This window comes from Macrosteles quadrilineatus, unplaced genomic scaffold, assembly GCF_028750875.1.
Source record: "Macrosteles quadrilineatus isolate MER2022 unplaced genomic scaffold, UCM_ALF_1.0 Scaffold_8__2_contigs__length_117827958, whole genome shotgun sequence".
NCBI lineage: Eukaryota > Metazoa > Arthropoda > Insecta > Hemiptera > Cicadellidae > Macrosteles > Macrosteles quadrilineatus.
In genome coordinates, this window is record NW_026542601.1 from 39,188,689 (window position 1) to 39,216,357 (window position 27,669).

At 36.2% G+C, this 27,669-nt stretch overlaps 1 protein-coding gene across 3 annotated transcripts; it reads right to left on the reverse strand.

Moving 5' to 3' along the window:
* Positions 1–200: 200 nt before the first annotated feature.
* Positions 201–27,234, reverse strand: LOC129001457 (hepatocyte growth factor-regulated tyrosine kinase substrate-like). 3 transcript variants are annotated; one of them, XM_054428745.1, is made up of 15 exons: positions 27,056–27,234; positions 24,816–24,900; positions 23,878–23,953; positions 23,002–23,190; positions 20,104–20,253; positions 18,903–19,027; positions 17,909–17,990; positions 17,417–17,518; positions 16,245–16,304; positions 15,056–15,202; positions 14,322–14,547; positions 9,345–9,529; positions 3,904–4,030; positions 2,979–3,074; positions 201–1,030 (listed from the first exon to the last, which is right to left on the reverse strand). In XM_054428745.1, exons 1-15 carry the CDS (start codon positions 27,090–27,092, stop codon positions 420–422), a joined length of 2,298 nt encoding a protein of 765 aa, XP_054284720.1. In that variant the 5' UTR covers positions 27,093–27,234; the 3' UTR covers positions 201–419. The 3 variants fall into 3 exon arrangements, with proteins under 3 accessions (XP_054284720.1, XP_054284721.1, XP_054284722.1); XM_054428746.1 differs by lacking the exon at positions 27,056–27,234 and adding an exon at positions 26,943–26,972; XM_054428747.1 differs by lacking the exons at positions 23,002–23,190; positions 23,878–23,953; positions 24,816–24,900; positions 27,056–27,234 and adding an exon at positions 21,260–21,452 and having other exon boundaries at positions 202–1,030.
* Positions 27,235–27,669: the final 435 nt, after the last annotated feature.

The window sequence follows — 27,669 nt, forward strand, 5'->3', positions numbered from 1 at the left end:
ATAACGATGATGATGATCTGTCAGTAAAATTAAAGAATAACCGTCAAGATTTCTTATTCCATTATGAAATGAAAAACATATAAAACAGTTACGATTGGCGAGATATTTTATACTACAATATTCCTTTGTTTTTCAAAAATACACATAACCATTTTGCTGCACAGATTAAAATCTAAAGGATTAGACAAGGATTATACATAATTTAACCCAATAGCTTGACTACAAATTATTTATTTTAAAGCGACAATTAAAAGCATTAAATTATATAAAGTACATAGATAAAATTCACTTGATATCATATAACGCCATAAAACATTTCCCAAAATGTATTTAATTTTCTTAACCATGCAATGCCTGCTGGAATAAACATATTAGCACAATAACTGGTATATGGTATATGACAATATAATTGTTGGGACTTAGTCAAAACTAATGAGTTCAGCCGTTTGTTGCTCTTGTGGTTGGGGAATTTGTGACTGAGGTTGTGAAATTTGAGGTTGAGGCTGTTGATGTTGGTAGCCCTGAGATGGGGCACCAGGGAGCATTGGAGGTCCTGACTGTGGAACCATTTGAGGGATTTGGTTGGGAGGCATGCCAGGCCCTTGATTTGGCAGTCCCATATTACCTATTTGTGGGGGAATTCCTTGAGGCTGAGAGGGAATTTGTCCCTGTTGAGGGGGTATTTGACCTTGATGAGGCATTTGACCTTGAGGAGGTATTTGACCTTGATTAGGCATTTGACCTTGCTGGGGATGAATCTGTCCCTGCTGTTGAGGGAGTTGTCCCTGTTGTTGGGGAATTTGTCCCTGCTGTTGGGGGATTTGTCCCTGCTGTTGGGGAAATTGTCCCTGCTGTGGGATTTGCCCACCTTGCTGAGGATGAGGTGGCATCTGACCTTGTAGATGGACCGGAGACGATCCCATGTGAGTAGGCAGAGAAGCAGGGCCCATTGACGGGGGTCCCATCATCTGGGGGCCCACCATACCATGTGGGGGGCCCATGTACCCTGGCATCATCATTCCCGGCATACCTGTCGAAAACACAAATTGTTAATGGAAAATATATTCTTAAAAATTACAACCAGATTTGTTACAAAAAATTTCTATACAGTCTTAATATCCTAAAACACATTTTAAATACGAGGCATGCTTTTTAAGTAAGTACCGTTTTTAAATTACTCCGTTCCAGCGCTGTTATTGACATTTTGGACATTTGCGCTGTGTATGTGCATCTATAGGCGAGCCTACGCCATAAATTCGGCAACAATTGGTATTGAGACTGCCATCAACTGTGAAGTGCGCGCTCTAATTAGAAGTGTTACAGGTGTGAAAGCCATTGAAATTCATCGTTAGATTCGTGAAGTGTATGGCGAGAACATTATGAGTGGTAGGAAAGTGGGTAAGGGCATTTAAAGACAGCCGTACCAATGTTCATGATGAGCAACGCACGCACTGGGTGGCCATCTGTCATCACTGATGAATTGGTGAGTAAAGTTGATGAAAAAGTGAGAGAGAACAGATGGTTTACGATCTCATCATTATTCTATGAGTTTCCTTTACTCATTATGTTCTCGCCATACACTTCAATAATCTGTCAATGAATTCCAATGGCTTTCTCACTTTTAGCACTTAAAAATCTAATTACGTCGCGCACTTCACAGTCGGTGGCAGGCTCAATTGGCGGCACCATTTTCAATGCTCTAAACTGGATGTAAACACAGCCGTTTGTTGCCGAATTTCTGGCGCAGGCTTGCCAATAGATGCACATACACAGCCCAAATGTCCAAAATGTCAATCACAGCGCTGGAACGGAGAAATTTAAAACACTTTTAACACTTAATTAAAGTATTTTACCTTAGAAATGTATTTGATAAGTGTTTAACATTTATCACATTAATGATTAATTTTATGTCAAGCACATTTTCCAGTTCTTTAAATACTCAAAAAAAGGCCACCTTTGGACAATTAATCTTAGAGAACAAAACAAAAATGATAGTAAAGAAAGTAAATGCATTCAAACAAAATCGCACAAGTAGTAAAAGCTAAAAGTAGTTTAAGGTATGTTTTATGGCATATGAACATTAGTAAGTAGCACAAAGCCTACTAGGCAAAAACTTGAAGAAACACCAAAAATTATGGATATAAATGAAATAAAACAGCAAAAAGAAGACAGAGCTTTTGAAAGTGAATGATTTCAATCAATAGTACCGGTACCAGTAGTACCTGGGGACCGAGCTTTGGCTCGGTAGTTTATTTCCATTGTACCCCTATATCGAGTAATTTGTAGTGTAATCGTAATCTTTTCTCAATCATGACAACTGATGTTTTTCTTCCTTTGTATTGTATTTTGTAATCTAATATACTGTGGATGGCTTGTTATAAACACATGTTACAAGTCTTGTTACACATTCACTTTTTCCTTGTTCTTTTGTTCAACCAACGTAATATTAATTTACTATTAAATCCTAATTCACTTGGCCAATATAAAAAAATGTTGACTTTAAATTTTTTTACATAACTTAATTAGATTTTAGTTGACTGTTTTAACTGCATTAAACATGTTTTTAGGCCAGAAATAATTTATTTACAACATTTGAAGGTAATCGAAGCTGTTTTCGAGATCTTTTTGCAAGCAAGCATACATACAAGCAAACATTGTTCACATAAGAGTATAGGATAAATGTGTAATGTTGGAAATGAAAGATCTATCGATTCACAATCTTTGGGAAATTACTGCATCTTTGAACAGGTGAAAACACTGAAAAACAGTTTTGATGTGATGCAACTATCCATATTGGAGACAAAGTACAATTAGACATGTTGCAGCTTACTCTGGTATTGCTGCAATGCATCCATAACATCGGCCACTACTTTCACCAGTTCAAAGAAGCAGTTATCTGTTGCAGATAGCCTACTTTAGCCCTGAGAGCCCTAGTCCAAGCTATATTTCCTATGATAGTTTTGTAAAAGTGTGTTTACCTTGAGCTGGGGCAGGAGTGTAGTGAGGGTGAGAGTAGCCAGCAGGTACAGGACCTCCCATCACATAACCTCCGGGAGGCAGACTTTCGTAACCTCCTGGAACATAAGGATCAGCTCAGCAACTAGTACTGTGTTATTTATAGTTTTGATTTAAACTTAATTCAGTTATATATGAAAATCTACTTACCTACATGGCATATGTAAGTAGATTTTAATAATTGAATATAAAAGGTGTCAAAGCTGTTAAATTTGAAATCAACTTAAAGATAAGAGAAGCTGCTTTCCCCAGTGAATATTTTTATTTTTAAGGATACCAAAATCATCAGATTTTTTATTAAGATACACCTAGGGCCTTACAGTGGAGAGGATTAGAAAATTTAGAGCCTCTCAACCATTGGCTTTGAATACTGGTGTAAAAAAATAAACTACATGGAACAGCTGTCACAACTTTTTTACAGTCAAACAACCAAAAGGAGCTTTGCAGAAGAGGTGAAAACACTGTTCTGTCCTCAAAGTAAACGGTGAGTCTTCTTTATAGGCCTACTCATCCACTCACATGGCACTAATCGACTTAGTAGGGACATATACACAGAAAGTTACTGTCCGTGGTGTGAGAAGGGTCAGGTCTCAGGTTGTTGGTGGTTCGGTGGCAAAACCTATGTTTTGGAAAGGCGTTATTTCCTACCATAATCGACCCATTCCTCTATCGCATTGCAGCAGGCACTAGTGAATCTTTAGGGGTTGTTTGACTGTACTTAAAGAGAACTTAGTTGAATAAACCGCTCGAGAGTACTCTACTGTAAAAAAATTGTTTCTATTACTTCTCGGTTCTCGATAATTTAATAATTTATATGGATTATACGACATATTGTATAGCTTACACTTACATTCTTTTTCATTTTAGCTTTGTTAAAAAGGTGTATACCTGGTGGCATGTAGCCCAGCCCTGCGTACTGGGACGACATGAGGTATTGTTGTTTCTGCTGCTCCTGTCTCAGCTGCATCTCCCGCTCCTGCTCCTGGATACGCTGGAGAGTGAGTTGTCGTTGGTACTGTAACAACAAACACAAGTCAGAGTGATGCTAAGTAAGGCTGGTTGTTTTTCAAAATGTATACGCTGGAGAGTGAGATGTCCTTGATACTGCAACAACAAACACAAGTCAGATTGATGCTAAGTAAGGCTGATTGTTTTTCAAAATGTATACGCTGGAGAGTGAGTTGTCATTGGTACTGCAACAACAAACACAAGTCAGAGTGATGCTAAGTAAGGCTGATTGTTTTTCTAAATGTATATGCTGGAGAGTGAGATGTCATTGGTACTGCAACAACAAACACAAGTCAGATTGATGCTAAGTAAGGCTGATTGTTTTTCAAAATGTATACGCTGGAGAGTGAGATGTCATTGGTACTGTAACAACAAACACAAGTCAGATTGATGCTAAGTAAGGCTGATTGTTTTTCAAAATGTATACGCTGGAGAGTGAGATGTCATTGGTATTGTAACAACAAACACAAGTCAGATTGATGCTAAGTAAGGCTGATTGTTTTTCAAAATGTATACGCTGGAGAGTGAGATTTCATTGGTACTGTAACAACAAACACAAGTCAGATTGATGCTAAGTAAGGCTGATTGTTTTTCAAAATGTATACGCTGGAGAGTGAGATGTCATTGGTACTGCAACAACAAACACAAGTCAGATTGATGCTATGTAAGGCTGATTGTTTTTCAAAATGTATACGCTGGAGAGTGAGATGTCATTGGTACTGTAACAACAAACACAAGTCAGATTGATGCTAAGTAAGGCTGATTGTTTTTCAAAATGTATACGCTGGAGAGTGAGATGTCATTGGTACTGCAACAACAAACACAAGTCAGATTGATGCTATGTAAGGCTGATTGTTTTTCAAAATGTATACGCTGGAGAGTGAGATGTCATTGGTACTGTAACAACAAACACAAGTCAGAGTGATGCTAAGTAAGGCTGATTGTTTTTCAAAATGTATACGCTGGAGAAGAGTTTTCATTGGTACTGCAACAACAAACACAAGTCAGAGTGATGCTAAGTAAGGCTGGTTGTTTTTCAAAATGTATATGCTGGAGAGTGAGATGTCGTTGATACTGCAACAACAAACACAAGTCAGATTGATGCTAAGTAAGGCTGATTGTTTTTAAAAATGTATACGCTGGAGAGTGAGTTGTCATTGGTACTGCAACAACAAACACAAGTCAGATTGATGCTAAGTAAGGCTGATTGTTTTTCAAAATGTATACGCTGGAGAGTGAGATGTCATTGGTACTGCAACAACAAACACAAGTCAGATTGATGCTATGTAAGGCTGATTGTTTTTCAAAATGTATACGCTGGAGAGTGAGATGTCATTGGTACTGTAACAACAAACACAAGTCAGAGTGATGCTAAGTAAGGCTGATTGTTTTTCAAAATGTATACGCTGGAGAGTGAGTTGTCATTGGTACTGCAACAACAAACACAAGTCAGAGTGATGCTAAGTAAGGCTGGTTGTTTTTCAAAATGTATATGCTGGAGAGTGAGATGTCGTTGATACTGCAACAACAAACACAAGTCAGATTGATGCTAAGTAAGGCTGATTGTTTTTCAAAATGTATACGCTGGAGAGTGAGTTGTCATTGGTACTGCAACAACAAACACAAGTCAGATTGATGCTAAGTAAGGCTGATTGTTTTTCAAAATGTATACGCTGGAGAGTGAGTTGTCATTGGTACTGCAACAACAAACACAAGTCAGAGTGATGCTAAGTAAGGCTGGTTGTTTTTCAAAATGTATATGCTGGAGAGTGAGATGTCATTGATACTGCAACAACAAACACAAGTCAGATTGATGCTAAGTAAGGCTGATTGTTTTTTCAAAATGTATACGCTGGAGAGTGAGTTGTCATTGGTACTGTAACAACAAACACAAGTCAGAGTGATGCTAAGTAAGGCTGGTTGTTTTTCAAAATGTATATGCTGGAGAGTGAGATGTCATTGATACTGCAACAACAAACACAAGTCAGATTGATGCTAAGTAAGGCTGATTGTTTTTTCAAAATGTATACGCTGGAGAGTGAGTTGTCATTGGTACTGTAACAACAAACACAAGTCAGAGTGATGCTAAGTAAGGCTGGTTGTTTTTCAAAATGTATACGCTGGAGAGTGAGTTGTCATTGGTACTGCAACAACAAACACAAGTCAGATTGATGCTAAGTAAGGCTGATTGTTTTTCAAAATGTATACGCTGGAGAGTGAGTTGTCATTGGTACTGCAACAACAAACACAAGTCAGATTGATGCTAAAGGCTGATTGTTTTTCAAAATGTATACGCTGGAGAGTGAGTTGTCATTGGTACTGCAACAACAAACACAAGTCAGGGTGATGCTAAAGGCTGATTGTTTTTCAAAATGTATACGCTGGAGAGTGAGATGTCGTTGGTACTGCAACAACAATCACAAGTCAGAGTGATGCTAAGTAAGGCTGATTGTTTTTCAAAATGTATACGCTGAAGAGTGAGTTGTCGTTGATACTGCAACAACAAACACAAGTCAGAGTGATGCTAAGTAAGGCTGATTGTTTTTCTAAATGTATACGCTGGAGAGTGAGATGTCATTGGTACTGCAACAACAAACACAAGTCAGATTGATGCTAAGTAAGGCTGATTGTTTTTCAAAATGTATACGCTGGAGAGTGAGATGTCATTGGTACTGTAACAACAAACACAAGTCAGATTGATGCTAAGTAAGGCTGATTGTTTTTCAAAATGTATACGCTGGAGAGTGAGATGTCATTGGTACTGTAACAACAAACACAAGTCAGATTGATGCTAAGTAAGGCTGATTGTTTTTCAAAATGTATACGCTGGAGAGTGAGATGTCATTGGTACTGTAACAACAAACACAAGTCAGATTGATGCTAAGTAAGGCTGATTGTTTTTCAAAATGTATACGCTGGAGAGTGAGATGTCATTGGTACTGCAACAACAAACACAAGTCAGATTGATGCTATGTAAGGCTGATTGTTTTTCAAAATGTATACGCTGGAGAGTGAGATGTCATTGGTACTGTAACAACAAACACAAGTCAGAGTGATGCTAAGTAAGGCTGATTGTTTTTCAAAATGTATACGCTGGAGAGTGAGTTGTCATTGGTACTGCAACAACAAACACAAGTCAGAGTGATGCTAAGTAAGGCTGGTTGTTTTTCAAAATGTATATGCTGGAGAGTGAGATGTCGTTGATACTGCAACAACAAACACAAGTCAGATTGATGCTAAGTAAGGCTGATTGTTTTTCAAAATGTATACGCTGGAGAGTGAGTTGTCATTGGTACTGCAACAACAAACACAAGTCAGATTGATGCTAAGTAAGGCTGATTGTTTTTCAAAATGTATACGCTGGAGAGTGAGATGTCATTGGTACTGCAACAACAAACACAAGTCAGATTGATGCTATGTAAGGCTGATTGTTTTTCAAAATGTATACGCTGGAGAGTGAGATGTCATTGGTACTGTAACAACAAACACAAGTCAGAGTGATGCTAAGTAAGGCTGATTGTTTTTAAAAATGTATACGCTGGAGAGTGAGTTGTCATTGGTACTGCAACAACAAACACAAGTCAGAGTGATGCTAAGTAAGGCTGGTTGTTTTTCAAAATGTATATGCTGGAGAGTGAGATGTCGTTGATACTGCAACAACAAACACAAGTCAGATTGATGCTAAGTAAGGCTGATTGTTTTTCAAAATGTATACGCTGGAGAGTGAGTTGTCATTGGTACTGCAACAACAAACACAAGTCAGATTGATGCTAAGTAAGGCTGATTGTTTTTCAAAATGTATACGCTGGAGAGTGAGTTGTCATTGGTACTGCAACAACAAACACAAGTCAGAGTGATGCTAAGTAAGGCTGGTTGTTTTTCAAAATGTATATGCTGGAGAGTGAGATGTCATTGATACTGCAACAACAAACACAAGTCAGATTGATGCTAAGTAAGGCTGATTGTTTTTTCAAAATGTATACGCTGGAGAGTGAGTTGTCATTGGTACTGTAACAACAAACACAAGTCAGAGTGATGCTAAGTAAGGCTGGTTGTTTTTCAAAATGTATATGCTGGAGAGTGAGATGTCATTGATACTGCAACAACAAACACAAGTCAGATTGATGCTAAGTAAGGCTGATTGTTTTTTCAAAATGTATACGCTGGAGAGTGAGTTGTCATTGGTACTGTAACAACAAACACAAGTCAGAGTGATGCTAAGTAAGGCTGGTTGTTTTTCAAAATGTATACGCTGGAGAGTGAGTTGTCATTGGTACTGCAACAACAAACACAAGTCAGATTGATGCTAAGTAAGGCTGATTGTTTTTCAAAATGTATACGCTGGAGAGTGAGTTGTCATTGGTACTGCAACAACAAACACAAGTCAGATTGATGCTAAAGGCTGATTGTTTTTCAAAATGTATACGCTGGAGAGTGAGTTGTCATTGGTACTGCAACAACAAACACAAGTCAGGGTGATGCTAAAGGCTGATTGTTTTTCAAAATGTATACGCTGGAGAGTGAGATGTCGTTGGTACTGCAACAACAATCACAAGTCAGAGTGATGCTAAGTAAGGCTGATTGTTTTTCAAAATGTATACGCTGGAGAGTGAGTTGTCGTTGGTACTGCAACAACAATCACAAGTCAGAGTGATGCTAAGTAAGGCTGATTGTTTTTCAAAATGTATTTAAAATTTGTTCTTCTACAGGACATGTAGGGTTGGTAAATATACATATAACCCAGAGGTTGGCCAAGAAATACGTTCCTGAACGGCCACTATTTGAATGAGGTTAACCTTTTGTATCCCACGAGGGCATATACACGTCTGAGTGCTAGCCCTGCTACCAGCCTCATGTGCGTGTATGAGTGTTGTTTGAATTTGTTGCGCTAACATACCGATTGAAGAAGAATATATAACTTGTTTAGTATTGGCTAGTTTGGGGAAGCCTGCTCTTGCAGGTGGTATAACTCCCAACAACATTCCTGAATTTACACTCAGCTCTAAAAAAGAATTTTTTTTATTAGGTGAGACTTTGCTTTTAAAACTATGTAAAAGATATGATTATCTAGGTTAACTGTTTATTAAAAATGAAATTTTCTTAAAACCCATTTTTGATACTATTTTTAGATTCTCATTTTTTCTGAACATAAAATTACAGATATTAGTATGTTCACTACTACACCTTGGTACTTTACAAAATTCTTCTTTGAATAGTCTGATACTCCACAAATATTGGGGCTCGACTTTGACCTTGCAAATGCCTGAACTCATAAGGTTAAGAATTGATAATATCCCTTGAACTGATAATGTAAACTTCACCTGAAGATACTCCTGCTTCTTCTTACGCATGATATCAAGTTTCTGAGCCATCTGGTGTTGTCGTTGTCTCTCTGCAAGTTCCGCTTCTCTCCGCAACTTCTCACGATGTTCATCGCGCAGAGCGTCTAGAGCTGCACGTGCGTCCTTAACTTGCACCAACTTGTCTTGTAGCCCCTCATAGTAGACTGATAAAAAATAACAGTTAAAAATATCAGTATAAAAATAACAGTTTTGCTAAAAAAAAAATTGGCAATACAGTGGAGCTAAGTTAGTGTAAAATGGGGATGAGTAACAGTTGAAAGTAAGTGTTACAAGAAAAAGTTTAAGCAGTTTTGTTACTAAAAGTAGCAGTTGCAAGCAATTGTTGCTAAAAGCAATATAATCCACTTGCTAGGGGGGTTCCTGTGTGCATTTTATTTATAGAAAAACACCCTAAGGGATCATGTAGGTACTATGTGGGTTATCATTTTTCACCTGGGTGCCAGCTTGGCAGAGTGGGCATAACCTCAGAATCCGCCATTTTAAAAATGGCGGCGGAATTTATGACATGAAACTCATTGGAAGCTTATATCTCGAAAACGGTAATATATAGCGAGTTACTTTTCCTACAATCAATGTTGCTTACACAATAAGGAACAACTTTTATATTTACAAAAATGCCCTAAATATAACTATTTAGGAGTAGTTGAGCAATTTATGTTAATTTAACCTATACATTTTTACTCTGTTTGACAAAAAAAATTCTAATATCTTTAAAAAAAACTGTTTTTTGAATTTGGCACATAAAACACCAATTGCTCTTTACATCTAAGGTCTAAATACCCCCGCCGCAGCAAACCTGCAGAATCAGCAAACATTTACCTGGCTGTATTTCTACTAAAATATTAAAATTGACAGATTGATTTCCTATTTAAATGACATTGATTTGTAATGAGTACTTAAGTTTGCTGCTTCAGGGAAGGTACTGAGGTGTTTTTTATATATTTTTATTGAAACGTTGATAGCTTACTATGAATGAAAAAAATTTTGAAATTTGACTATAATACCTATATCCATAAACAAGCAAACTAAAACAGTTTATTTATTCTTCATAAGAATAACATGGGCATTTTAAATTTACAATTTTTTTTAAATTATCTCCGCAACTTTTGGACATACACTGTTTCAATATACAAAATTATTTCTTTTATGAGCTCTATAAAATGGTTTGGTTCATTCTAAAATTTTGTGTTTTTAGGGTCGAAAATCGGAAAAATCCATTTTTACTCCATAAAACTCCCCATAAACCCCCGTTCCCATAGTCCGATCGTGCTGGTTTAATAGTCCGAACTCGTCTGAAAACTTAGGTTTACATGTTTGTGATAAATTTCATTAAAATTGGATCATTTTTGCTTGAGTTATCAAATTAAGTCGTAGTTCTGTCTTCGGATACAGATGTCGTAGTGTTGGCTTTACACTTTATGAATGGATTCTCTTCGGAAGGTTTGCAGGAATTGTGGATGCGACTTGGTTCAGTCAGAACTTCATGATATGTACTAGTTCACATTATAGCAAACAGGCTTGGAAGTAACCTTTGCTCAGTTCTCCCAGCACTCCATATTTTAACGGGCTGTGACTTTTCCAGCAAATTTGGAACAAAGCGTGCCACCCTAAAATGTAATCCAAGTACTTTGCTAATGGACTTTGGAAAAGATGAGGAGGAAGAGATAGAATAAAGTTTGAAAAACACAGTGAAGTATCAGTGAGGGATACTCAGTGTGAAACTATGAATGATCTAAGACACTGGATATACGTACACTGTCACTGTACAACGAATACTCTTAAAGAACTGCATCCTTTGCTCGAGAAGAAATTATGTCTAGTAGAGCTACTAGACAGCATATCTTACGTGCTTTTTATTGTACATACATCCAAATCCATTGCTTGGAAGAACACGTTTTTCAACTCGATCCTTTGAGTTTTGGATACAGTGATGGTGGTTACTCTTTGCCGCAATGCACACAAGTATATTGTGAACGGTTTAATTTTTCTGATGACTATAAAAGGGAACAGATCTAATTCCTCTTAACCCAAAAGGCTTATAATTTAGATCCAATAACAAATGTTATGATCCACGAAACTAGTTCAATTTTAATACAATCAGTCCAAAGCAGCCTACCACCAAGGACAATGTCAAGGTACTGGTTGTGTTAACGAGACGTCAATGCTTGGCCGATGCACCAACTTTGCCGCCAGTCCCGTTCCCGCTCCATCGCCGTTTTAATAACAAATGTTATGAATTATAATAATAATTTCTATTACATCCGTAGATTTATTATTATTTGTAATTACAAAAATTCATTTTATAGAAAGGTTTATATTTATTTTTATATTTGTATGCGTCATGTAATAACAAAAAATTAATTAAAAAATATTTTATATTATTTTAATAACCTATATCTGCCAGAAGCTTCTCGAATGCTTTTTGCAGTTTTTTACCTTAACCCTTAGAGTGCCAGGCGATAAATAAAAGTAACGCTCAAAAAATGCCGATGATTTTTCCCGAAGGTCGCGCTAAAAATGCCGAGCGCGATCTGGCGATTTTTAGGTTAAAATTTCGTAAAAATCGAATTTTCGATATTTCGACCAACGAAAATCGATGTATCGCATCTAGTAACTTTCGACTCAATGTTAATATATGGGTTAAAAGAATCCGAGTATCCATTCGGTTGCTATGACAACTGTTCGATCATTACGAAACGTCCGGTCAGCCGGACGTTGGCACTTTTGGCTCGTTCCAAAAACGTCCGGTCGGCCGGACGTCGGCACTTTTGGCTCGTTTTAAAAACGTCCGGTTCCCCGGACGTTGGCACTCAAAGGGTTAAATTCGAAGAAAAAATAGTGCTATGTGCCAAATTACAAAATAACAATTTTTTTTATAATTATTAGATTTTTTGGCAACAGAGATAAAATGTAAAGGTTAAATATAAAAATTAAATAAATATGACAATTCTAATATTTTAGTAGAAATGCAGCCAGGTAAATGTTTGCTTAGTCTGCAGGTTTGCTTCGGTGGGGGTATTTTGACCTTAAATGTAAAGAGCAATAAGTTCTATGTGCAAAATTAAAAATGAACAGTGTTTTAAAGATAATAGAATTTTTTTCCAAACAGAGTAAAAATGTATAGGTTAAATTAGCATAAATTGCCCAACTACTCCTAAATAGTTATAGTAAGGGCATTTTTGTAAATACAAAAGTTTTTCCTTATTGTGTAAGCAGCATTTATTGTAATAAAAGTAACTCGCTATATATTACCATTTTCGAGATATAAGCTCCCAATGAGTTTCATGTAATAAATGCCGCCGCCATTTTTAAAATGGCGAATTCTGAGGTTATGCCCACTCTGCCAAGCTGGCACCCAGGTGAAAAATGATAACCCACATAGTACCTACATGATCCCTTAGTGTTTTTCTATACATAAAATGCACACGGAAACCCCCCTAGCAAGTGGATTAATAGTTGCAAACAGTTTTTTGAATTTTTACAGAGAACAACTAACAGTTCAAAATGATTGTTACAAAAAGTTGGATAACAATGAATGTGAATAACAATTAATGTGAGTAACAAAATGAATCTCAGATAACAAGGAGGCGCATAGATTTTGAGGTTAGGGTTACGGTCTGTTATTATGAAGTCAAATACTTGTAATATATATCTTCAAGCAACACATAGCAAATGAAAATGATAATATGTCATTTTGATGCAAAACGTTTTTGTACATAACATAGTATTGTTAAAGAAATAAATAGGCCTAACACCTTAAAATGCAACAAGTTGTCTTGAAAAAACTTTAAACACAGTATTATTATAATTACAGTAGAACCCCGGTTAACCGAATTTGGGTTAACCGAAACGGTTCCATAAAATAATACAGGGCTAAAATATAAGTAATACCAATGCTTTAGTATTTTCAGTTGTTTAGTTTAAAGTATTTTCTAACCCATTGTAACATTTCTGTAGCTAAAATAAAATACTGTATTATATAGAAATTGTTTTAAATCTATTTTCCAACTCACCGTGGTAATATATAGGCTATTTTTAGCATATGACGGGTTAACGGAAAAATTTGTTATCCGAAACAGCTCTTCCCCCTTTATTTCGGTTAACCGGGGTTCTACTGTATGATAAACCAATACACTACATTATTTAAAACAAAACACTACTAAGGCAGATCTTTTTAGTTTAAAAAGTCAAAGTTTGTCATTTTGTTTAAGTTTGTTTGATTGATCTATAACTTGACACAATTATGTCCACATCAAAACAGCAGTGCCAGTAATGAAGAATACTGACACTGTTATTGTTTATTTTCTGCAGACGGCTTGTCCAGTCCAGTTTGCCATCGGTAGCCGGCCAACCTAGTACCGACTGATTTTAATTTTTAAGGTTATTGCCGTTCATTTTAACTTTAAAATAATACTTAATGGTTATACCAAGTACCGGTACTGTATTTGTTTCAAAAAATCGCTTTAAATTGATTGCTATTTTTAGGTTTCTTTAAATAGAAACATACCGTACTATAATTAAGTAATTATTGTTTTCCTACTGAAAATAAAAATATATATTAAGGCCAAAAACTATCTCGGATAACCCGAGAGCTTGGATAACCAGGGCTCGGATAATAGGGAGTGTACTGTACATAATAAGAGATTGGAGAACTTGGTGAAAAAACATGGCCACAAATAGTTGTGACATGACAAAACACTTTTTTGAGGAGTAAAACAAAATTTTACTGTGACAACACATTTTCAAAACCTTAATCCTAAAAGTATTTCTAAAATTAAGTGTGCCAAATAAATGTATAACTCAAATAAAACAATCGCCTGTAGAACTTGCACGAAAACTATTATGTAACCTGTTTGTTGTTTGAAGCAATTATTAATCCTTTAAATCTTTCGAGTGTATTAAACTAAAGTAAAACATAATTATTTTGCTACCCACCTCGACTATCGTCCTGCTGTTGAATGTAATGTAGAAGTTTGGAATGCATCGCTGTTATGTTCATGAACAGTTTCTGAACAGAAGAATCGTTTGCAATGCTTCTTCCGCGAGAAGAGTTGCTCTTCATGCGGTTCACGAATATCTCAACTTGACTTTTCAGATCTCTCACAAATTCTTCCATCTCACTGTCAGTTGCCACTCCGTTCTGCTCCATTTCATTTGAAAGCTAGACAAATATGAGAATTTAAAGAATACTGCCATTTATTAATATGTGGTTTTTGTTAGTAAATAAATTCAAATTCAATTCAAATTATCTTTATTCATCAAGTACATTAGAAATATATACATGAATAGTGACACATGTCTTAATGATAAAGTTACAATAAAATATACATGCTTATGGTAAATAAGAGAAAAATTGTAAAAGAACAAAGAACTAACAGTTAAAACATATTTATATTAGTAGGGAAAGAGAAGTCAACTACAGTTAAAGAGAAAAATAAAGAGATGTAACACCCAAAGAGCAACTTGAGTGATCCCCTAAAGCTAGCCCTCCTATACATCTAGTGTACAATATCTTTAACTCCCCGACTTGAATGTGCATGTTTAAGTTCATAATGATGGGTTGGTTATATTTTTCACCGCAGATATTTTGCATGATTAGTAAAAATACCCCAGCTGCAAACCTGCAGCTAATTGGATTTTAACTTAAATATTTCCATATATTGTGTTACCTGTTTTCCCATGTTAGTAGCGCTACTGATGGGTGCAGGAGCTGATGGGCTGCTTTCTTCAGTCCCCCTGTTTTCCCAGTAAGATCGGTTCAGATACCTCGCCAATTCCGGATCTTCTTCTATCGGCGGGCTAATGACCTCTTGCCTCTAAAGAACGAGAACACTTTTGTTACGTTAAACCAGTTACACTAAATTATAGTGGAATTTGGTTAGTTAAAACTCTAGGGAGCAAGTGATAAATGGTTTGAAAATTGAAGGTTATGTTTCTACTTTTTTCAGTAGGCTTAAGAGTCAAACTGAATTTGGAATGGATTTAGGTTGTATTTATCTTTGCATGCTTGATTTTACAAGCATGAATTTCAATTTCTTTGTTGATTAAGGAGTATATATACATTATACATATTTCTATGGTGTGTTGGTAGCCTAATGGTAAGCTTTCCGGACTTCCAGTGTGGGAGGGACAGGGGTACTTTCGTATTATATGGTGGCCACCCTTATACAGCGCGCTGCGGCGGTTATGTTAGGTTGGGTTATCATAAATATGTGTAGGGTAGGACTTTCCTAATTTTTTTATGAATTGAACGATACCAGATGAGTCATACTTTCGCCTGCCAAATCGCCTCCAAGTAGGCCAAGGTAGCATCACCTGCCACTGCCTGTATCTGGGTCAGTGTCCTGAATGATGACTGCAGGATCATCTGGTATCGTTCAATTCATAACAAAATGAGGAAAGTCCTACAAACATATTTATAACAACCCAACCATTGCAGCGCGCTATACCTACTTGACGGGGTACATGGCAGCTAGCGGCGTCGACGCATTCAACTCAATCCTTGCCGAGATTGCTGCCTTCTGGGAGGCAGAACTCAAAAGGCCGCTAATCATAATCATGTCAAATTTGGACAGTAAGTCAATTAAATTAGGCCTATGTTTTTTTCAATTATGTAGTTAGTTTTGGTCTCTAGTAAAATAAATCCTTTTAAAATATGTGGACTCCATATAATATGAAAATACCGGGATGGGTTCAATTCCTGGCACATCCACTAAAAATTTGTCAAGACTGAAGAGGACATGGTCCTATAACAGCCACAGTCCGGGGGGTTTCAGCTCTCTGGACCAAAATTTTTTGCTGGGCAATATTTTTTTCAGCATTCTAAAAGTATAAACGATTTAATCTGTACCAACTTACCACTGGCGGAGGGGAGTAACTTTTGGTTCTAGAAGTAGGAGTCAAACTTCTGGTAGTTTTCTGAAAATAAAGTCACAATTGTTACCATACGTTTAGTTCCAGATTAATTGCTGAATTTTTCATCAAATACATACTATTAAACAATACATAGGAACTTTTATCTATTGAATATACAAGCTTAGAACACAAGATATTTTGAACAAGCTGCATTTTTTCTATCCATGACTCAATGTTTTAAGGAGTTTGCTAATCAGTACTCCTTTACACAGAGTAATTTCTAGAGAAAAACTTGGAAGTGACGCCTTCAAGCTAGGATGAGGAGGAAAAGCAATAGTCTTTGACTGCATAAAATAGTAAGTAATATGGGACTATGGTAAGGGTATCTGCTTTTGGAACAGCTTAAGGACGGGACCGCTACAGTCAAGCAAGCACTTCAAGAAAAACAGGCTTTTAGATAAGAAACAGGGAGCGCAATAAGCCTACTTGTGGCTGACGTCCCCAACAAAATCAATCAATAGAGTTGGTGAAATTTGTTTACTACAGGGACTTATTTATTTATTAGCTTACAATGCCTCAAACCGTACTTTGTTATCACCAACACTTCGCCTTCAATGCTTTTAGACCCTTTTATTGAATATACAGTAAAACCCCTTTTAACCGCATCCCGTTAAATCAAAACCTGAGTTAACCTAAACCATCATAAAAATTAAATCTATTGGAAAATGAGGAATAGTCCACCAAGGTGTAAGTGGTTGGTTGGATTGGTCGACAGAATATAATGGAGCAGACAACAACATGGATCTCATACTGTGAAAGTTTAGGAAACAACTGTAAATTATTTTATGACATGCAAATTTTGTATTAAGGTGTTTATTTTAAGAAGGCTGCAATTAAAATTAAAATGACTGCTTTAGATCTCTTTGAAATTGCCTTTAAATTCCTAACATTTCTTAACCGAAAAAAATAAGATCTGAAACAACTTTTCCTCCTTTATTACAGTTAATCGAGTAGTGTGCCAATCAAAAACTTTGCCAATGTTCAATTTCTATGTTACAGCATAATGCAATATCTCTAAAACTTATTTCAGAAGGGCACCATAGTTATAAAATAAAATAATAAATATAACAAATCACTATTTAATTTCTTATAACAATTTTTTTTTTCATTCTCACATGTTTCTCCTTGTGTTCAGCTTCAGACTGAGATAAAGCTAGAGCAAGTTGAAGTTCTTCTTCTTCCTTCAACTCGTCTTCACTTTTACGAGGAGGAGGAGCCTAGAAAAAAACAAAATATCATTTAAACATAACTGTTCAACAAATTGTTACAGCATCGCATGTATTTTATTCTTTTCTATTTCCCTGTAATTAATAATTTTGAGGTTAACACTTAATGAGATTCAAATGTTGGACCAAGAGTATTTTTATTTTCTTAGCTGGGAATCGTTTTTCACATTACTTCAGACTTGGCCTAGATGTTGTGGCACGATCACTTAGATGAAATCCATTAGTGATTCGCAGGATTTGATCCTGGTACCTCAGGGACCAAAGTCTCTTGCTCTACCTGACACACATATTTAGCTGGTAGTGTTGACCAGCTTGCTCTCATGGACAAAGAGTATGATGCAGTAAAAATGCATTCAGTTCAAACGTGGTTACATTACTGACCTGATTTTGCTGGGCTAAAGAGCTCGTCAGATATTCCACAGGAAGTTCTTCAGTACTATCTTGTTTCTTGGGTGTGGCTGGCCTGGGAAAATACAAGATTATCACAAAAATATTTTTACATTAGGTAAATGAATAGGCCTAGCTTATATTCAAAGGAAAATCTTTCTTTCTCTGATAACATAGGGACGTTACTTTTGAAGTGTTGATTTGCCTAGCCCCAGTGTTGTTATGGTTAGGTAGGAGTTTTGATAACACTTTCATTTAGACATGTGCGAGCCTAAGATTTTGGATCGTCGAGATTTTTTTGTGATGAATGTGACGTGACGTAATGACATAAATAACCTTTGTTACGATTTTCCTTTTCAAAATAAAATTTGATCTTAACAAATTTATAAACATCAAACACTTGTTCGACACTCACAATCACATGAAATGGATGGTAGGAATAGAATCGGCCAAGGCAGCGTACTATGCCATAGTGGAATCAGACATAAGGTGCGGGCAATCAGACATTAAGACAACTGATTTGTTGGGGTGGTACCTCTGACAACAACCAAAAAAATCCTGGTGGTTCACACGAGTGCTGTCAAGGTACTTTCTGGCCTTGGCCCCCCAGAAAGTTGTAGAGAAGCTTTCCCTCTTCAGCACTTTTATTTATAAAACATTTATAAAACCATCCCACTGCACATGTAAAGCCTCATCAGTAAACAAACTGAAAAAGGAACTCTAAAACTAGCTTGTAAATAAACCAGTGTGCTCAATCAAGGAATTTGTTGACCAAAGAAGATAATGGACAACTAAAGGAACCAAATAATAAATAATAAACTATTACAAAACAAGTTTTGACACTAATGATTCTTTTTATAAATTTCAAAAAAAAGAAATTTGTCTATTGTATATCGTAGATAGCTATTGACTGTGTGTTCCTAACTATATATAGACAAAATATTCTGTTTGTACATGGCTTATTTGTAGGGAATATGTTTTTACTCACTTGCTATTCTTGTTGTAGCAAGCTTCGCAGACTCTGACTTCTTTTTCGATCCCGAACTTGGGCAGAGTGCAAGTCTTGGCAGAGCACTGCGAGCAGAACACCTGTCCACAGGCGCGGCAGTGGTGCTGCGAACAGAGGAACAGTGGAAAATGAATTTGTAGAACTTGAGCAAAGTGCTGCAGACAGTAAAACAATGAGGAAATAAAAACGTTCTTCGCTTTACCTAATCAAAAATGTGTCTCTATACTCCGAATAATGATTGGTTATGTGTCAGACACATATCAGTAGCATAAATTTACTCCGTCCAAAACAACATGAGTTGGCTGGGCACATTGTTGAACATGACCTTGCGGAGCCTAAGAAATGTTTCTAGACGACAGGGGGCTGCCTTGTAGTTACAGCGGGGAACTCAAAGGTGATGAGTAAACCCTGACACAAAATCCGGCAGCCCAAGGTAGTAGCTGGCAGCTACAACATCAGATCAGAAGAGGTGGGTAATAACCTGCTTCAAATTAAAAACAAAACAATTAAGGAAATTGGAAGTAAATAAAACTAGCCCGAATCTATAGAAACAATGCTTTGGCATAAAACATCTGGCGAGAATTGGATCAAGGAAAAAGGTAAAACAAGGGGTGAATTGAAGGTGGTGGATGGATAGAGAGCTCTTCTGAATACCCTATGCTCCCAAGAATTTGATTAACATAGGAGGAGGTAATAGGAAATAAGTCAAGTCACTATGTCCACTAAAGTAGGTAAAACAGAGTACACAAAACCAAAGGTTCTACTTTTTTTAGAAAACAAAAATACAGTTGCAAAACAAACTGTTTAATGTGTTTAAGCACATCTAAACTACTGGTCAAGCAGACTTGGGCCTAGAAGGGCTTGTTTGGTTAAAAGCAGCCAGATGATGAACCAGACGCTAACATTGGTCAAAAGCACCTGGTCAAGGGCACAGGTATACGATTCCCTAGTTAGTGGCATGCACAATAATCATCAGTTGATGTGCAAGGACCCTGAGTCTGCCCCTTCAAACGATACAATACAAATTGCTGGTGAAAAGCGAATGAAGAAATAATATCTGTAAAATCACAATTAGAAAAGAACAAGATTATTCTGACAAATTTTGCAGTGAACAAATGATTTTTCTTGGTAAGGAAGTTCAAATTTCTCATTTGAATTCTTAAAGTATATATAAACGTACCTTACGCTGCACCATGCCGAACTGCACGCGGCAGCGGTGACAACAGTCGCCGTCTGCCCACGCCGGGGCCGTATCTGCGGAGAACATCGCGTCACTCTCCTTCAGTGGGGGGAACTTGTAGTCTCCAGCCTTCATTATGTTCATAGTGTCCTGCGGAACAAACAAGCCAACTTACTTAGGCTGCCATTTGTATGTAGACTGTCACAATACAACCTCTCTGAACCGAACCCTTGATCAACCACTACTTGGTTTAACACATCTGTATATAAATAGAGGTCACTACGTCAAACAATCCGTCCTGAGTTTTAAAGCTCAATTTTTTGAATAGTATATTGCAGTGTCTTACCCAGTGTTTCAATTGTACAAAAACAGTCCGGAGGTTATATAAACTTACAATTCGGTTCACTATAATCTAAACTTTTCCTTCCTAACCTAACTTCAAACAATTAGTAATTTTAATGATTAATGTAGCCTAGCCTTGAATTTGCATAAAGTCAGACCTACGTAAATAAGTCATCTTATAACACAAATTTCAAGGTGATTTGCAGTGTTTGCCCCAAAAGTTCCAGACAAATATAATGCTTAAAATTACCCAATTTAGCCAAATAAATAAAACTTTGTAAAAATTGCATGAATAGCTTAAGTTCATAAATATAATATGTTTAAATTTTTATTGTTGTTTTAATTGAAAATCTTTTACCTTTAGCAGTTTAAAATTAGTATAAGATCAACTCACATAGTGCCTTTCTAAACACTTTGAGTAAGACTGACTCATTCAATGGAAGGGAAATTCAAATGATATCACATGATAAAAGCTTCCAAGTAAACAATCTTTGTGTTTACCAACTTGTGGAACTTTAATCATAGAAGTTGAATAATTTGTAAAACATTTTCATATATTTAATATTAATAAAAGGTTTAACCACCCACTGATATATATATATATAATTTAAATTATATTTTTAAATCTAAATAAAAGTATTGACAGACATAATTATTTTACCAATAAAATGAATAGCTGAGAATGGACTTTTCAAGCCTGAAATGATAGGCCACTAGATTTTTGCTCAGTTCCCCCAATTTCCCTAATGAAAAGCTGTAATATACTTTATAAACTGAAATCTTTTTATAAACAATATGAAATATTCTGACTTACATGGTGAAAACTTTAGTCACCTTTTAACAGGAGACTAAAAGTAGTTGACTAAATTGAGAAGGTCTGGGTGGAAGACGGGTGATATTGATTCAATTCATAAGGCTTCCCAATACTTCAACCGATTATGTCACTTAACTTAATTTTATTTTCATATATTACAATGTAGTTGATTTTTACTTAAGTTTGCTATTGATGAAATAGGTTAATAATAAATTTTGTGGATATTAAAAACAAAAAAAAAACCTTGTAAATTTCAAACCAATGTTTCTGTTTATGTCAAAAGAACAGCTGAGCTTTAAAATGTTCTACAGTTATTTCAGATCCTATGTTAATGATCTGGTATTAGTTTACACCCAAGCAGGAAATGAGCAGTAAGTAAATTTTAATCAAACAGAGTTTTGACAGAATTAAATTCAGCAGGAGATTGAACTTCATTAAATTACAGTAAGATTTGTAGATTTTATGGTGTCAAATACAACCGTACCAATCTTAAACTAACCTATATTTCCTATGCCTTTAACTATATATCACAACTTTTGTTAGTATTTTTTTTTTTTAGGGGGAGGATTTTTTATGGCGTCTTATTACTTTTAAAATTTGCTTTTAAAATATACAAAAGTTGTTTGCTTATAATAGTATACCTCTTATTGAACGAGGTTTTTGGGACTAAGACTACCTTGGTTACCGAAAACAATTAATTGTCAAGGCCTATATGGTTGAACGGAAAATTATAATTGGGAGTAATTATTGAACAAATTAATGTTAAACCATTAGAAGATTTAATAGTTTTAACCTCCAGGGGGGTGCTCTGCCTTATAGACACAAATGGGCGCTTCACTCTTAATGACTAAATTAATATATCTTATATTAAAACAGATAAATGATGAAAATTAAGGAAAACAAGTATATGGTAAGCAGTGATGTTGATGGTATGTTTTTCAGCCCAGAAACGCTCACCATTGTCCAGGATCAAAAATTGATCACCTATTAATTTTGGACTTTTGGAGAGCAAAGTGGGAACAAAGATCTCAAAACATTCTGTCCAACTGATATATAAAACATTAACATCATGAAAATACAAAATTAGATTGAGTGGATAAAAAGATCAACCGGTATGCCATTGTTGAACTTTGTAAAAAAAGTTGTAGGTATTTTTAAATCTTATTATGAGGGCTTTCTTATATTAAAATCTTATGTTAAATCTTATATGACATTATGGCTTTGATTTATATTTGTATTGTACGTCCAAAAAAAAAGGCTTTTAAGTGTGTTGAAATGAACGATCCCAGACAGTTTTCTTTACTGTAATGAGCAGCTTGAAACAAACTCCGTGACACCACTACCATGGCTCAACCCCTCCCTGAGGAGTATCTGCGAGGGTGAACCTCGGCCTACCTTGTCTTCCAGTAATAGGCAAAATGATGTAGGCCTATTTAGTTCTTTTTCGCCCAAGGGCAACAAACAGATGTCCTTATCTTCAACAAAAGTAAAAAAATTCACACAAATTGGCTTTTTTTGTTCAAAGAAATATTTAATAGATCCTCTCTCAATAGATATTTGCTGCCCTCATCACAAATGGTCACCTTGTCTTTATACGTGTAAGCTAGCTGTTCTGATTTATACACAGTTTTAACTGACTACTCCCGTACGTAGGACGGGCTAACACCTCGTTGAACTAAATTACAAATTGATTTTTAACACAAAACATGATATAAAATCAAAAACTTGAAATGTATGTCTACCTGAACCGCCCTGTACTTGGGGCTGTTTCGGAAAGCAAACGCCCATGCTTGTATCAACTCGAGGACTTTGCTCCGCACGTTCTCGTGAGGACTCGTCCTGACCAGCTCGCGCAGTTGCTCCATATAGGGCTTGGTCCCAATCTCATCGTGTATGAGACTACCACAGTTTTTTACGCACGACTCGAGTACCTGTGAAACAGCAAAGAGAATTGTGTAAATGATTAATGGCAAGATTCAATGAGGGTTATATTCTGAGGGTAAATTTCCTCAAAGAGATAGAGATTAGCTAGGCTAGCTTAAATGGGAAATGAATTCAGGAGCTTAATGTATTCAGAGCTTGTAAATCACATAACTTAACACTGATATTTTGTTTTACAGTAAAGACTAAGACCTTAGGCACAGCCTTCTCTAATATAAAACCGCATTGTATTGTGGCAACGTCGCACTGATCGGCCTATTGCCATGGTAATAGTATCAATAACAAACATGTGAACATAACGTTTACGCAGACGCTCTATGATGAATTAATGCAACCGCTGTATGCTGGGATTGCAGCACATTTAACTTTTGTCTCACTGTGACCTTGTATTGTACAAGGCTATGCAGTAGGCTCTAACCTAGGACTAAAAAATTATCAACTAGGATCTAGAAAATTTACCAGGCCTATCTAAATAGGTAACAATAGTAGGCCTAGAGCCTAGGCCTACTTGGAAAAAAATAAGTTTTATGTAGTAATGTCATTTAGTTTAATCATTATGAATAGAATAAGCCACAATTTTATATAAAATACAACTCAAAACATTTAAAATTATAACAAACTTTAAGAGAGCCGACAAATTAATCAACATAGCTTATAAAATAAAACTGAATACTTACAATCAGTCCAAACAAAGCAACATGGGGATTCGGGTTGATCAACTTTTTTTTAATTGCAGCAAGGGCGTATTTTGGTCTGAAAAGAAACATCACAAATCACAATAGGCCTATTAAAAACCACCATTAGTAAGATATTGAATTTTGTGTTTAAATAGATATTTAAGTGTTTAAAAAGTTGATACTGTGCTAGGTATTTACCAAAGAAAAGGAGAGATCAAAGGAACGTGGCTAGCTTAAACTCTCTTTGGTCTAAATAAACTCAATGTGTATGCAACTACTCTAAGACTGTAAAGAGAGAAAATTTCCAAAAATATACATCTTAAATTACTAAAATAAATAGGATGGTGGATTACAATGCTCTGGCCTTGACTAAATTCTTCCTCCTAAGGATTTTATTTAACGGTTGGGCATCCTTTATTTAGATCTAAACGAACTCAAACTGGAACTTAAATAAAGATGGTACGAAAAATCCTACAATGATGAATTTTAAATAACATGTTACCAAACAGTTAGAGCCTATCTTATAGCATAAAAGAGACTTCCTCCTTTTTTTATTGAGACTTAAGTATAATGATGGTATCTCCCCAACTCTGACAAGCTAGCCTATGTACAAACGCACATGATGTGGTTATCACATTGACTTTATTAGTTATGATACTTGTGTGTGGATGGTGTTTTGATTCATTTAATAATTATTGACAAAATCCTAATAAATGGACCCTAGAGAACGTCACTGTATTGACACAACTACTATACTTTAAATAGGTACTTTCTACGTCAACTGTGTGAGAAGGTCACTCTAACCATCGAGGCTGAGACGTTTTCGCCCAAAAACCTTGAATCTATTAAATTTAAATGTTCTTAACAAACACTTAACATATAATATCACCTAACCCCCTTTTCACAATTACAAATAATAAATGGAGGGCTATGCTTACTGAACATCTCCTTGACGTATTTGGTCACAAATTTGCAGGATAACCGGCCAGTCTGGCTCCAGACGCAGGTGACTAGTGGCTTTGTCTGAAAAACACAAACATTTTATGATTCCAGAAGGTTTGAATGTTAAAGTGAATTAAACTTAAGTTCACACGTATCACACACTTACACGCACAACAACCTTGAATGTTCTAAACAAACTATAACCAGGCCCACTTTTATAAACGGGCAGACTGGGCATATGCCCAGGGGCGCCAGTGGTTGGGGGGCGCCCTGAACCACCGCCTGCACTAGGAAAAATAAGGTTTTATCAGCCGGGATTTCAAAAATAAAATAGGTGATTTCAACTTGTAGTTAAGTGATTTTCCCTTATTGCAAAAGTATACAAATATAACAAAATTGAAAATACTCGACCTTCAGGTTATACCTCGTGTAGTCAGAGAAAGGCAGGCAGCAGTGTGAACCGGGCGCACTCACTATACTATCAGAGGTAGGGAGGCCCTCATGGTGGAAGGAAAATACATAGGTGTGCTATTCCCATCTTATGCTGACGTCACTCAGATTGCAAACACCATTTTACCATTGAGAAAAATTATAAAAACAATAACAATCAAATCAAAACAAATATATACTTATATGGCAATACATCAGCTGATTTTTTGTTTGCAATTTGGGTGACGTCAGCAAATTACGGGAATATTATTAATAATAAATATATCATAAAATATATAATAAATAAATCATTAATAAGGCCAGCTGTAGTCTACAGGCCTACGGTTGACGTGCCCCTCCTCTTCCTCCCAGTCCCACCCCGTCCCCACAAGTCACAACTACCAACTACCGCGCGGCGGCAGTCCCAGTCCAGTACAGTATAAACAGTACTCCTCCCTCAGTAGTCAGTAGGTTTTGTGTTCGTGTTGTGCCTGCTGCACAGTCGTCAAATCAATCACAACACAACTTAAACTGTGACAGTCACTAGTCAGTGTTGACACTCACACTGCAGTTAGTGAACCAGTAATAAATAAATAGAGAAGTGTTGATACAAGTAGGCCTATAAACAGTGAAAAATGCATAAAAAACCTGGTAGAGCCGAGAGACGCAAGCGGTTGGCTCAAAGAAAACAAACTCAAGAAGCAGTTTTAAAGAAAGTGAAATGTATTAACCAGTATTTCCACTGATACGGAATTGAAAACTCCCTCCCGAAACAAAACTGGTAAAAAACCACACTAATGTATAAATATATATATGCCTAGGCCTATAGTAGAACCACGGAAAAACATACTCCTTAGTAGAATCTCGTTCAATACGTGTGTAATGCAATGAACTGCACACTGTACTGTACTGAACAGTAATCAAATCACTGCGTAGTGCATTAAGATATTGGCGCAGGGAAATAGGCATTCGCATAGCAACTACTGTCAAGTTCATTGCACTCGCCCCAACCCCAAACCCTCCTGTAGTGAATTTCAGCGAACTGATGAGTCAACCCACCTTCCCTCTTCCCCTCCCTACACTGCTGTGGTCATAACCTTTATAGTTTTATATATATACATATAAGGGGGGGCGCTGCTTTTGGGTTTGCCCAGGGCGCCACTGACCCTTAACGCGGCCCTGACTATAACCGAGCACTTTTTACACTTTCAATTTATGTTCTTTGATAACAGTACACTGTATAGGGCCTACTGAATTTTTCTAAATAGGACTACATTAACTTAGTTTTGTTAGGAACCTCAGTAACCTGTTGCCAAAATCAGTAGGCCTAACAACTATTATTAAGTTAGCATTATCTGACCCCCTTATTCGTGTATACCTAGGCCTACTCAATGGTTAAATGTAACACTCCTAGGATTAAACGAAAATATTCATGTGGGATGAAATGGGATTTTTCATTAATCAAAAGTGGGATAACTTATAACGAGATTTTCTTGACCAATTTTGTTTTGGTTGTGGGTATGGATACACTGGAATAGAACCTTGCACCATCTGTAAGCCTAATGCATTGTCCATGGCCATATTGTAATAATCTATTGCTTGATTGCCATAAGAGCTAACATTCATTAACTAAGTATAAATAAGTTGCTAGCAACTGTGACAATTGACAAATCTAGTCCAAAAAAAATATTTACAATATGGCATGGTTTACTGCTTCACAAAAGGGTCCATATAAAATGTTTGTATGGTCAACTTGAATTGAACCAAAAGTAAAGCTATGACCATAACCTAAATCAAGAAATATTACCAAGTAGCTTGTCAAAGCTTGATGTTGAGCGAAACATTGTAATTCTGGCCAAGCACTAGGATCCAAGAAAATAATGAACAATTTAAAAGTTTATGTTTGTTTAGCACACTTAATACTGATATCACGAAAACTAGTTTGACATTATTTATCTCGCAAGTAGTTATGAATCAGAGACAGACTGACAGACATCTCCAGCTGTCGGACGTCGGTCGGTTCGTGAATCGTGATGACGTTGGGAAAGGGAAAAAGGAAATAGAACAAACTAGAAACGATCCGATACTATCGACAGTATCATAGATTATATGGAAAATTTATAATAAATGTATAAAATGATAATAAGGTTTAGATGTAATTAAATGAAAAATTAATAGATCAAATTAGAATAGAACAACCTTTACATCACTAAATCAGTAAGTAATATCGTTAATATCATAGATAAAACATACTCATACTCCCAATATACTAGACTTGTGCTTAAATTCAAGGTTCCTCTCTCACCTCTAATTCCAAACTCAACTGTTTTGCTGATGTACAAAAACACAGCTATCATATATTCACACTGTTTTGTGGATGCTATAATGACGAAGACAATCAAGAAAAGTCCAGGGGTTAAA

Bases quoted from the DNA above. Each gene is read 5' to 3' on its own strand.
- LOC129001457 (XM_054428745.1), bottom strand. From the start codon at position 27,092: ATGTTTCGCTCAACATCAAGCTTTGACAAGCTACTTG. The intron at 24,901-27,055 runs GTAATATTTCTT...TGTGTTTTTCAG, and splicing joins AAGCTTTGACAAGCTACTTG to ACAAAGCCACTAGTCACCTG. The intron at 14,548-15,055 runs GTAACACAATAT...ATATTTGTCTAG, and splicing joins CTACTAACATGGGAAAACAG to CTTTCAAATGAAATGGAGCA.